Source organism: Apium graveolens, chromosome 7 (assembly GCF_009905375.1).
Source record: "Apium graveolens cultivar Ventura chromosome 7, ASM990537v1, whole genome shotgun sequence".
NCBI classification, from domain to species: Eukaryota; Viridiplantae; Streptophyta; class Magnoliopsida; order Apiales; family Apiaceae; genus Apium; species Apium graveolens.
The window spans coordinates 170,093,633-170,106,515 of NC_133653.1; the positions used below are offsets into that span (position 1 = coordinate 170,093,633).

The following is a 12,883-nucleotide window of genomic DNA, read 5'->3' on the forward strand; positions in this document are numbered from 1 at the left end:
ATAGGTGCGAATTTATGTCAAGTCTAGTTTATTGATACTCGCCGATAGTGGCCTTCGTTCTCCTTTACAAAAATACATAGTTACCAATACAATCAGATTACCGGTTCATTTAGCTTTAACATTATATTGTTTATATATTGTGGACTTGTTGAGCAAATTTTGGCTCACCCCCTTGTTATTCACCTTGTTCGTTTTCAGTTAAGAAAGAAAAAGAAACCTATCCGGACTCGCGTGGTAAAGAAGCGTGTCAAGCAGCGGGATCCCCTAATACCAAAAGTGCTAATCCCGATCCAAGAATAGAGCTTTGAGCTACCTGAGTAGGTGTAGTGTAGATAGATGTGGTGTGTGTTTGAAATAAAATGAATTTAGTTTTAAAACTTGTTTAGACAATGGTTTGTAATAAAGAGAGTTCCGTGAGATTTTATATTAGAATTTATAATAAAGTTAGCATATCGTTCTTGTTTTCATACCTCAACGTGAAAAGGTCGTGGATAGAATAGAATGGGTTAGATATATGTTTGTATAATTATCATACAGAATTGTATTGGTTTTGGTAATTAGCTAGTAACCCCTAGATATAGGCCCCTGATTTGGAAGGCGTTATAGGTTGGCATCATATCTGTAGGTTTTGGTCCCAGAAACAAGAATATTAGGATTAAGATAAATTAGGAAGATCACATAAGATAGGAATAGGATTGTTAGGGTTTAGATAGTTTTTTTATTCAGATTAGGAATTTATAAGTTCTATGAATGCTGAGTGATTCTTTTCTTATTTTGTTATATTATCACATGGCATTATCATCATCTTCCAAAAAGTCTGTCACAGGACCGATAGCCCCGGTGATACCACCAGCGCTAGTTGAGGTTCCATCACAGATACCTCCACCAGAGATACCATAGGAGCCAGCATTACCAACCCCCGAGCTGTTCCCAGATCTTGACATGTTTGATCCAATGGAGTTTTTCAAGCCATTGATACCACCTCCATTACCTTTAGAGTTTCAGTTCATAACTGAGGTTGCGGCAGAGTTTCCACCGGTTGTAGCTCCACTTCCTATGCTAATGTATGATCCAGTTCCAGAGGTGTTTCGGATGGCCCCGGTCGAGGGGAAGGGATATCATGATGTAGGGTTACAGTTAGGATTACCTCAGTAGGGTGTTGCTGGGATACCCAGGGTTCCGTCAAAGGAGTCAGTTGGACAGGTCAGAAAGCCGCACATGGTACCTTATCATGAGTATAGTAGTATGAGATAGGATGTGCATTATTGGAGATCTCAGTGCAAGTAGATTATGGGATTGATCGATCAGAGAGATAGAGGACCGTTATCAGCACTCCGACCAGATTATTTGATGAGACAGAGGTTATAGCCGAAAGTTTACAGTGCTTTTCTTGAGTTAGATGCATTGATGCATGATGGGACTCATACCTATACAGAGTTTCATCGAGCTACTCATCTTGCTCAGTCAGTAATTGAGACTCTTCGACAGGAGTTGAGCCGTATTCTACCAGGATTCTGAGATATGATAGTTGGACTAGGGATGTTGTAGTATATATGATATATGTAGATAAAGGCAGCTATAGTATAGTGAGACCTGACATGTATTGTGTATCCATTTTTGATGTGTATCGGCAGCGATTATGATATACCTGATGTTGGACTTTTGTATCAAGCATTAACACCTGATGCTGATGTCTGTTATATAAAATAAACCTTTTTCAACTTTTTTCTCTCATTTATTTAGATTTCCAGTTGTTATAGGGAGAATTTCGTATAACAGTGTTTTGGAGGTTATTGGCCCGAATAAAGATCAAGGGTGGTGTTTGAGGGCGGAGGAAGGTTATGTATGGTGGTGGCTGAGCTTGTATGTTGACTCCTTAAAAAAGAATAGGGTTTATGATATTTTCTAACAAGTGTCGACTCATGTCTCATACAAGTGCCTACATACCCTATTTATAGGGATCAAGCCTCACGTAGTTCTTGGGGAACAAGTCACATAGGCTAGGGTTAGGGTTCTTCAACCCGTGCAGCCCAAGCCCATGATAAAGTAAGGCCTTCAGCCAATTAGTCACGTAAATCTCGATCATCTCCACACGCTTCCTACAATCTCGTGGCATCTCCATATTTCTTCCCGTAATTGTGGGAATAACCCGTGTCGGCCCCAAAATTTATGAGCAACTCAATCATCTATGAGTCACTTTCCATGTTGCACACAAAGTCCTTTAATACGGGTCAGCCTGGTCACCTAGGCCCACACCACCTTCCTTATCAATTAATAAATATGATGTTTCCTTTATTTTCCATAAGATGTGGGCTCATGGGCCCATCTCGCATATGGGCACCTGACCCCAGCTCGCTCGTCATGAGTCGAGCTCACATGTATGAGGGCAGCTCACATGTATGAGCGCAACTCACAAGTGAGAGCCTAGCTCTCATGTGAGAGCCCAGCTCACCTGTGAGAACCCGGCTCGCTCGTTACGAGCCTCGGTCTCACGTGAGAGCCCAACATACATGTGAGAACCCAAAACACATGTGAGAGCCCAGCTCTCATGTATATGTGCAGCTCAAAAGTGAGAGCCTAGCACTCATGTGAGAGCCCACCGTTCATAAGTGAGAGCCCACCGTTCACAAGTGAGAGCCTACCGGCTCACAAGTGAGAGCCTAGCTCCCATGTGAGAGCCCTACTCACATGTATGAGCGCAACTCACAAGTGGGAGCCCAGCTCTTATGTGAGAGCCCACCGGCTCATAAGTGAGAGCCCAGATCACATGTGAGAGCCCATCTTGCTCGTCACAAGCTCAACTCTCATATGAGAGCCCAGATCACATGTCAGAGCCCAGAACACGTGTGAGTGCCCAACTTTTATGTATGAGCACAACTCACAAGTGAGAGCCCAACTCTCATTTGTGAGCCGTGAGAGCCCACCGGCTCACAAATGAGAGCCCACCAGCTCACAAGTGAGAGCCCAGCTCTCATGTGAGAGCTTACCGGCTCACAGGTCAAGAGCCCAGCTCGCATGTGTTGGCCCAAGTCACATGAATCCACAATTCTAGCTCACACATGAGAGCCCAACTCATATGTGAGAGCCCAACTATTCAATGTACCCATGGGGACCTGTTTAGGGCCCATGACCGAAAGCGGGCATAACAACTACCCCTAAAATTCCTGGTCGCATCTTGAGGCTAGGAATTTTCCAACATTAGCTTTTATGGGCCCGCGAGTATGAGCTCACGAGGTCGCACCACGCCGCCTCGCATGCCTTTCAACGGTCATGTGTTTTGAACCCATGACAGCTGTATGACAGCCGGCGTAGGGATTCATGCCGTCCTCTGAGATGGTGACACGTGTCGCTTCCCTTTTCTCTCTCCTATCCCCTATAAATATGTTGGATTTCAACTTCATTTCTTCACTTTGCCAAGAACATTAACAAATTACTGCTCATTTTGCTCAAGGATCTACCACGGCGAAAACTATCATCACCACAAGAACCGTCTACCCGCGGTGATATTCTTCGAGAATAGATTCATCAGGATCATCCTATAATTCACCTACAGGTACCCTTTTGATCTTCAGTCATTCATATCCATTCTTGTTTATTCATATGTACCATGCGAGCACACCGCCCATTTCATGCGAGCCCACACACAATCACGAAACGTGATGCGAGCCCGTCTGCCCGCATAGATACTTAGGTGCGATTCCGTGTGAGATGTAAGGACATTTAGGTGTGACCCCATACTTATTTCTACTTTTTAGGGCTACACACTAATATTCACCATCTTTTACAGATGTCGAGTGCGTATTCAGCCCGCTCCTATGGATCGTCTCGCTCTTCTTCGAGCCTGGCTCATTCCTCTGTCAGCCCGGCTCGCTCCTCAACTACTCCATCTCCATTAAACCAACATCCACTTGAGCAACGAGGCTCGAAGGACTTTCAAAGCGAGCTGACATCCCTCTTTGGATGTCTCAGCCAACCTATTTCTCCTGGATCTGCCATCACCCCTCAAGGGGCCCTGAACATTGCTAGAGTTGAGAACTCGATGCGAGCAGGTGGCTCCGGCTCGCTGGATATTCACCTTGACCCTAACCTTGAAGACTACACCAGGGAGACTAATATTTATGATTGGAGAAATAGGCATGTGGACCTTTCCAAGATACCAGCCTCCCTCGGGGTGAAGAACTCTTACGTCGCGAGCCCGCTCCTCTAGATAAAGAACGGGATGAGGAGATTCTGAGAGAGATGGCTGAAGAGAGAGAGGCTCGCCTTACGCAAGCTGCAGCCAATAACCTCGACCCCATTCATGTTGACTCGGAGTCTATTGATGGTGACCTGGGGAGTGTCTAATGACACTAAGAAAGGGAATGAGCCTGTTCCCGCAGAGTATCCCATCTTGGGGCTCGAGGGTGAAGAAGACGACTCACATTGGTTTTACGACTCCCCTCAATGCGAGGAGGTGGAAGATGTGACAAACCAATTTTAAATCTGCAATTATAACTATGTTCTCGCAGCTTCCCCTGAGCCTTACGTACCTCTTTCCCATCCCGAACTTGAGGGTGAGATTATTTTTAGAAAGCAAATCATGCCAGATGGGGAGGAGAGTTCTACCCTGGCCGAGGAGATAAAGGTGCTCGCTTGCCGTGACCTGCCCACCTCGCTTACTCAAAAGCATCTTGCTGAGCACATCGAGTAGTTCCAGCTCGAGGGTCATGTTGTCTTGCCCTTGCCGCACATGTAATGCTATAAGTTCAACCACCAGGAGAATGGAGGCTGGGTGCCTCGCATGGTTTTGTACACCTTTTTGCTAAGGCTAGAAATCTCTTCACCCCTCCACCCTTTCATTAAGGATGTTTGCGAGTACTACCAACTCACACCCTTTCAGATCAACCCGAATGAATACTGGGTCGCCCTCGCACTATACATTATGTACCATAAGTGTGGGTACCCTCCTCTAACTGTGAGGCAGTTGGGTTATTTTCTCAACTTGAAGCACTCGCCAAATGACTTTGGGTATTTTTATCTCTCTGCCTAGCCATGCTTCAACAAGAAAAACCTCATCCACAATGGGCCGAGCAACTCAGGGAAGTGGAAGAGCCCCTACTTCTATATCCACGAGGTGCCTCGAGTCCAGCCTCACTTCTACTATAATCCATATAAGATAAGTTCTCTCTGGCCGCACTTCTTTTCTTTATAATAGTTCTTTCTTAACAATCAACTTTTTTACTAATCTCCAGCCACCCCGCCTCACACTGTCCTCAATGGACAGGAAAAATTAAATGCGGATAAGCTTCTAGGACTACCCAAGGAGGATAGGGATATCTGAAAACTCATAACGACCTCAAACCTGGTCACATGTGGTTTTTGAAGGAAGGAGTGAGGCTAACTCCTCAAAAGAAGAAGTCAATGAAAAGAGCCAGAAATGGTAAGAATATCAGGCCCACACATGCGAGCCCGTGTTCTCGCATGTTTATATTTCCTGCACGTATCTCACTTTACATTGCATTTTAATTTCCTGCATTTATTATCTGCTCGCATCTCTTCTATCCATTGTATCTTGCTGTTACTAATGTACTATTTTATTGTTTTCTTTCAGAAATGGCCATCTCCCCTATTCCCTTCAAGGAGGATGCTGAGCAAGCCGCGACCTCGGGCCCAGTTCAGCCCGTTGTTGTGACCATGGGGGCTTCCTCTCAGGTTAATCCTCCATCCCGCATGACCACTCTCACTGAGCATCTCAAGAGCGGAGGGCCCTCTCCTCGGCTAAAAAGGCATCGAGGCCCCAAAGATGGAAAAACCGGTGAGCCTGACCTGAAAAAGGCTGCTCCATCTGATGCCCCTCTGCCCACTTCTTCTTCTGCTAATGCGGTCATGACTATATTTGGCCGGCTCGCTCAGGCTCATATCAGCAACTAGGATGTGAAAAATTGGACTTCCACTTCTCTTGAGGCCAACAATGATGCGCTGACCAGGGCCGCAGCTGAGGTGTACTACCGCCAGCTGTCTAGAGCTCGAGAAATGCGAGCCATCAGCCAGGCCAATATAAAGCTCCACTCCAAGGTAAAGTCCCTTCAGAGCAAGGTCAGCAAGCATGGGCAGGATAAAGTCAAGCTTGTGAATAACTACAACCAGAAGATGCTTGATCTGTCCACTGCTAATGAGAAGGCGCTAAGGGACCAAAAGAAGGCCCATGACCTGGACGCGGATGTATGGAAGAAGGAGAAAGAGGCCCTCGAGGAGAAGGTGCTTGAGCTGGAGGGGTCAGTTTCTGCCTTGACTGCTAGCTGTGAGGCCGCCCTCGCTGATGCCAAGAACCTGGGGGCTAGGAACTTCATGAAAGTTTTTATCAGCAAGGTTCCTAACTTTGATTGGGGTGCTCTGAGTGCTAGTACATCTAGGCATGCTGAGAAGCTAAAGCTGGAGATGGAGATGGATGCTCAAATAGCCGAGGAGACCCGACTCGCGGCTGAGCAAGCTCATAAAGAGGCAGAGGCTGACAAGCCTTAATTTAATTTAATTTGAAGATAGACTTTTGAATGGGTAAGCGGGCACCCTACTCGCCTCGCATAAGTATTTGAGATCTCTTGCCTTGGGGCATAACTATTTATAACTTGTTTGTATAAATTATCAAGTCCTTTTTGCTCGTATTTACCTTTATTATGCTAGCTGATTTTCTTTATTAACTTCCTTTATTTTATGTGAACTTACCGTGCCCCTACTGACCAAGGGCTATCATAACCATGGCCGCGTATGTCGGGTATTACACCTTGACAGTGAGTCGAGCCCACCAGCTCACATTATTGTTCAACCAAGTAAAATCAATGATAATTTTAAGTAAAATAGGCTCACATCGCCGCGAACTCACAATTGTTGCATGTGTACTTGCATTAGAGAGTCGGGCCCATGGGCTCGCATCTTGTTCCTGTATCATCTCCTCGCATAATACGAGCCATACAATTCAAATCAGATTAGCTCACCTTCTTCTTCCTTTGTCAGAGATTAAATCCTACCACTCCTGGTCTAGGGTTATTATGACCCTGGCCGCATATGGCAAATGTCCTTATTTGATAGAATGTACCCATGATATGCTTAAGGAGGACAAACTCGCATCTCTACTGGCCTATTATTGTTATCTGGCCGCGTATGGATGGTTTGTTTGTCTAGAAGCGGGCTGAAACCATAAGTTTTAACAAAAAGAGCGCAAGCCAAGGATATGGGCTCGCATCGCGGCTATCCCTAATTTTTAAGTCAGTTAGGTGGGTTTGTGGGTGCCTCTTTCTACTTTTTTATATCTTCATCTTTAATCCGTTTTGTGCCCACTATTTTTCCAAGCTGGCCGAGGCCCAGCTCGGTTCATAGACTTGCTGCAAAGTGGGTCGGGGCCTGGCTTGACTTATGATTTTAACATGTTAACGAAACAACTGTTTTGTCCTCACATGGGCTTTCAAGGATGGGCTTCCCTGGTGGTATTTTAATCTATTAACAGGTTTTAGAATATCAAGGCATAAATAAATATCAATCGTTCATTCATAGATAATGGAAAGTGAAAGGATTACATGCTTGTGGTTTTAGGAATATTTTAAGATAATACTAAGTCTGAGAAGAATAATATTACTGATAATACTTGCGGAGGTGTTCCACATTCCAGGCTCTCAGGATCAACTTGTCCTGCATATCATTGAGGTGGCAGGTTCCCTCCCAGAGCACTGATTTTATCTTATAGGGGCCTTCGCAATTTACCACAAAGACTTCGTGGCTCACCACCTTGGTGTTTGGTATGACCCGGCGCAGAACCAAATTTGCCACCTTAAAAGTTCGGGTTCGAACCTTACTGTTGTAATGCCTTGCTTTCCTCGGTTGATATGCTGCTATCCTGATCTGAGCATCTTCCCAAGTTTCTTCAATCATGTCCAAGTAGATTCGATGGTTGACCTCATTTGCCTGTGAGTCATATTTATCCGTCCGAAAATATCCTTCCCCTACTTCAACGGGCACCATGGCTTCACACCCATACACCAAAGAAAAAGGGGTCTCTCCAGTTGTAGTTCGGGGGGTCGTGTTGTAAGACCACAGGACCTGTGCGAGCTCCTCTGGCCATGTCCCTTTTTTCTCTTCAAGCTTTGCCTTCAAGGTGTGGTTAATGATTTTATTAACAGCCTTCGTCTGCCCATTGCTTTGAGGGTGGAAAACTGCACTAAAACTCTTCTGAATTCCCAGCTGCTCATAAAATTCCTGCATTTTCTTGCTATCGAACTGTTTCCCGTTATCAGATACTAACTAGTAAGGATGCCATAGTGGCACGCAATGGTCATGTGCACAAATTCCTTGAGCTTTTTTGCCGTGATAGTGGCTAAAGGCTCGGCCTCTACCCATTTAGTGAAGTAATCTACCGCAACAACCGCACACTTGACACCCCCTTTGGCCTTCAGGAGTTCTCCAATCAGATTAATTCCCCACATAGCGAAGGGCCAAGGGCTCATGAGGGATGTGAGAGGGGCGACAGGGCTGTTGTAATAATTGGCATAATGCTGACACTTATCACAAGCTCGAGAGAATTTAAAGGCGTCTTTTTTCAACGTTGGCCAATAGTAACCCTGACGGAGGATTTTCTGAGCTAGAGAGATACCCCCGAGTGATTGCCACAAATGCCCTCGTATACTTCCCTTAGGATATAATTACATTCATCCCCATCTATGCACTCGAGGAGGGGCACACTGAACCCTCTTCTGTATAGGACCCCACCGTAATCAAATTGCGGGCTGCCTTGTATTTTATTCTTCTTGCCTCATTCTTTTCATCTGGGAGTGATCCTTCTTTTAGGTAAGCTAAGATAGATGTCATCCACGTGGGGACGAGGTCATCACTGAGGCTGCCCACCTCGTGCTCGGGCATACTAGGCTGCCTCTGTATATCAAGGGGCACGATCCCTAACAAAGTGGCCTCACGGTGTGAGCCAAACTTAGCCAGCTTGTCCGCGCCTTCATTCTGCCCGCGTGGAATTAGTTCCAACCTAACCTCGTTGAACTTCGCAATTATCCTCTGCGCACACTTCAGGTAGAGCTCTGTTCTTGGCCCCTTAACTTGGTACCCCTCATTTATATGATAGAGCACGATCATGAAGTCACTGAACACATTCGAATTCTCCGCCTTCATTTCCAGCGCTAGCTTGAGACCGTTGGTCGAGGCCTTATACTCAACATCATTGTTGGTTGTATGAAAGGCCAGATGGGTCACCCGTCTAATCTTGTGGGCCTCTGGGCGGATTAGCTCAATTCTAGCTCATGCCCCATCTCCATTAGAGGCTCTATCCATAAATAGGCTCCACCGTGGGGCACTATTTTGGATTTTCAGCCCGACCTCTTATGCACTAGGTATGACAACAAGGGCTCCGTGCTCTACTTCTTGATGTGGAGGAAATTCCAACACAAAATCGGTCAGGGTTTGGCCTTTAATTGCGGTCTTTGGCTTATAATCCACCTCGAACTGGCCGAGCTCAACCGTCCACTTCAGCATTCGACCAGAAGACTCCGATTTATGCATTACTTTCCTGAGGGGTAGGAGGTTCGTACTTCTATGATGTGCGCCTGAAAATAGGGCCTGAGCTCTCGGGAGGCCATGATCAGAGAATATGCTAATTTTTCGAGGCCTATATACCGAATCTCCGCGTCGGCTAGCCTTTTACTCACATAGTGTACTAGGAGCTGGATACCATCCATCTCTCGGACCAGTACCGCACTTACTGCAAAGTCAGAGACAGCCAGGTATAGGACCAGAGTCTCACCTGCCTTTGGGTTGGACAACATTGGAGGACTGCTAAGATGCTTTTTACGTTCTGAAAGGAATTCTCTCACTTTTCTGTCCACTCAAAATTCCTCCCCACTCCTTTAATTGCTTTGAAGAACTCCTGGAATTTGTCGGAGGACTTTGAGACGAAGCAGTTTAAGGCAACCACTCACCCCGTTAATCTTTGAACATCCTTCACCCGTCGAGGGGATCTCATATCAAGTAGGGCTCGTATCTTGGAGGGGTTTGCCTCAATGCCTCTATGGTTGACAATAAATCCCAAAAACTTCCCTGATTCGGCACCAAACACATATTTCTGGGGGTTGAGCTTCATCCTGTACTCCCTTAGGATCTGGAACATTTCTGATAGGTAGCAAATATGATCTTTTGCTTCCTTTGACTTCACAAGAATATCATCTACGTAGGCCTCCATGGTTTTCCCCAACTGATGTTTGAACATCTTGTTCACCAACCTTTGATAGGTGGCCCCAGTGTTAAGGAGCCCGAAGGGCATCCTGATATAACAATAGAGGCCCCGATCAGTAATAAAGGAGGCGTGCTCCTGATCTGGCCCATATATTGGGATTTGGTTATATCCTGAATAAGCATCCATAAAGCTAAGTAGTGCGTGCCTAGCTGTGGAATCAACCATGAAAGGATATCTTCGATATATTATTTATTTTGGTATTTGTACGATTAAACATAAAATTAAATAACACGTAGATCCTCTCCATTAGGACATGAATTTAATTGATCCAAATCAAAGTCAAACTAGCAAAATCATGTCTTTTAAACATATAAAAAAGATATTCCATTCTTGCAAAATATCAAAACTATATCTTTATGGAATATATCTCTAAGGAAATATGATCGAAAAAGAAACATCAAGATATGATATTTCTTAGATTTGTGTTGCAACAGGAATATGGCAACAAGCTCGAATAAAGAATATATCAGAGATATTCTTTAGAAGTCTCGTGCTATATCAAAAACATTTAACTCTTCCCTCCAAAATATATCTCTACATATAATAAAAAGAGTGTTTATTCAAATATTATTAATATTCATGATTGGAATATTAATATCCAGTTCTGCAACTCATTTCTGTATACTCATAGTAATTTTCTCCGGTTTCGTAAAATCAGCATTTCTCGGAGAAAATTATTCAAAAAAAATACTCAAACACATTTCCTATCACCCAAATATATCTCATATATTAGGAAATATATTTTAAGTATTTATACAAGTCAAAACTTTGGTCAAAAGATCCATCTCCTTTATTTCAAGACCAATAGTATTTTTACTTGGAAGAAAGGCTTACAGAACAGTTCCAATTTTAGATAAAATACTTCCACATGCTAGAATGACTTGAAATTTGGTATTGATCATTTAAATGGTATTTTATAAGTATGGTAAAAATTTCGTAGCTTTCAGAGAATTTTTGTCCGGCTCAAAAATCGAGGCAGTTGGTCCCACAGTTGACCACAGTTGACCTAACTACCATTGACTAAAGTTGACTAAAACTTGCAGGACATAATTTTATATTATTTAGGTAATTATCATATTTTTTATGATATTTATTTAAGTATTTTTGCGGTGGTCATAATTAATGGTGCTTAATCCTTAATTAAAGTAATTAAGGAATGATTAAAAGAAAAGGAAAATATATATTTAATATATATATATATATCAGCTGATATTTTAATGAGTACTAGCTTGTGCTTCCTTCCCACTTGCAAAGAAACACAACCTACTTGCCATGTCATCAATCCATGTGATACACTTCATCCACCATCCATTCCTTCTCAAATCTTCACCATTCATTGCACCCAACTCCTCCTATAAATAAACCCCCACCCCAATCCATTTTCTTGAAGCTAAAGAGACACAAAATTTCTGGGATTTTTTCAAGAAGTGCTTCTCTTCATCTCTTTCAAATTCTATACACACACTTCTTCTCAAAAACCTTCTCTCTCTTCTATATACTTACATATATACAAGGTTTTTGAAACCCAAGCTTAGCTTCACCCAACCAAGATTTATCCCACCAAGTGAGCTCATCCATTACCACTTCCCGGCCTCCCGAAGGGCTGCCCAAGTTCGGCCAATATCCAAAATTCGGCCGAACCTCCGGCGAATTTTTCCGGTGAACTTTTCCAACCGTTTTTCAAAAGTGGTTAGTTTTAGCTTCTTATTTGAGTTCTTTGTATTCAAGCTTTGTACATAACTTCTCTACTTCATCTTAAGCTCTAATACAAGCTCTATTATAAAGGAAGTTCTCGGGGAGAACTTAGATTCGAACTCGGAATTCGAATAAGTACTTGATCTTCGTTAAAAATTATTCCAACGAGAAGATATAAAAAGAAAAGTACTTTATCTCCAAGGGGAGATTATAATTGACATAAGTACGAGTTAGCCAATTATTTCTTGCACTTTAATTGGATCTTGGCTAACACTCCTTCTTGCTCATAAAATAATTACGAATCCCTTCTATCATCTTTAGTGTTCTGGGGGATTATTACTTGTCTCATATAAACACTTCGTAATTTGTCAAATCTTAAAATGGATCGTACGAGTTAGACAATTACTTAACGATCTTTAATTGGATCTTGTCTTACTAATAACGTACATATAAAATATTACGAAGTAAAAGTGTAATCCCTTCTATCATCTTTAGTGTTCCGGGGGATTATAGCTTGTTCCATATAAACTACTTCGTAATCATCCGTTAAAATTAAGGACAAATCAAATCCACGAGTTAGCCAATTAATTTACGCTATTTAATTGGATCTTGGATAACACATATCGTGTATATAAACAATTACGAGTCAGATCGTATAAGCCCCTTCTAACATCTTTAGTGTTCCGTGGGGTTATACTACGATATCTATAAAATACTCGTAATTATTCGTCCAAACTTCGAAAGCACAATCTTAAGCCAATTACTTGCACTTATTTAATTAGATCTTGGCTAAGACTCATAAATCTTACAAACGTGCTTGAAGTTAAAAGAGTATACTTTGACCTTATAATCGTCAATATACAAGTATACCTTAAAACCTTAAGTTGATATACTTAAAGGTAAAATTACAACTCCGAGGTTGTA

At 43.1% G+C, this 12,883-nt stretch overlaps 1 protein-coding gene across 1 annotated transcript; it reads right to left on the reverse strand.

The window, feature by feature from the left end:
* Positions 1 to 7,605: 7,605 nt before the first annotated feature.
* On the reverse strand, positions 7,606 to 8,453 carry LOC141674181 (uncharacterized). Its single transcript, XM_074480902.1, has 2 exons — positions 8,334 to 8,453; positions 7,606 to 8,247 (listed from the first exon to the last, which is right to left on the reverse strand). The coding sequence occupies exons 1-2, from the start codon at positions 8,451 to 8,453 to the stop codon at positions 7,606 to 7,608; spliced, it is 762 nt and encodes a 253-aa protein (XP_074337003.1).
* Between the last annotated feature and the right edge of the window lie 4,430 nt (positions 8,454 to 12,883).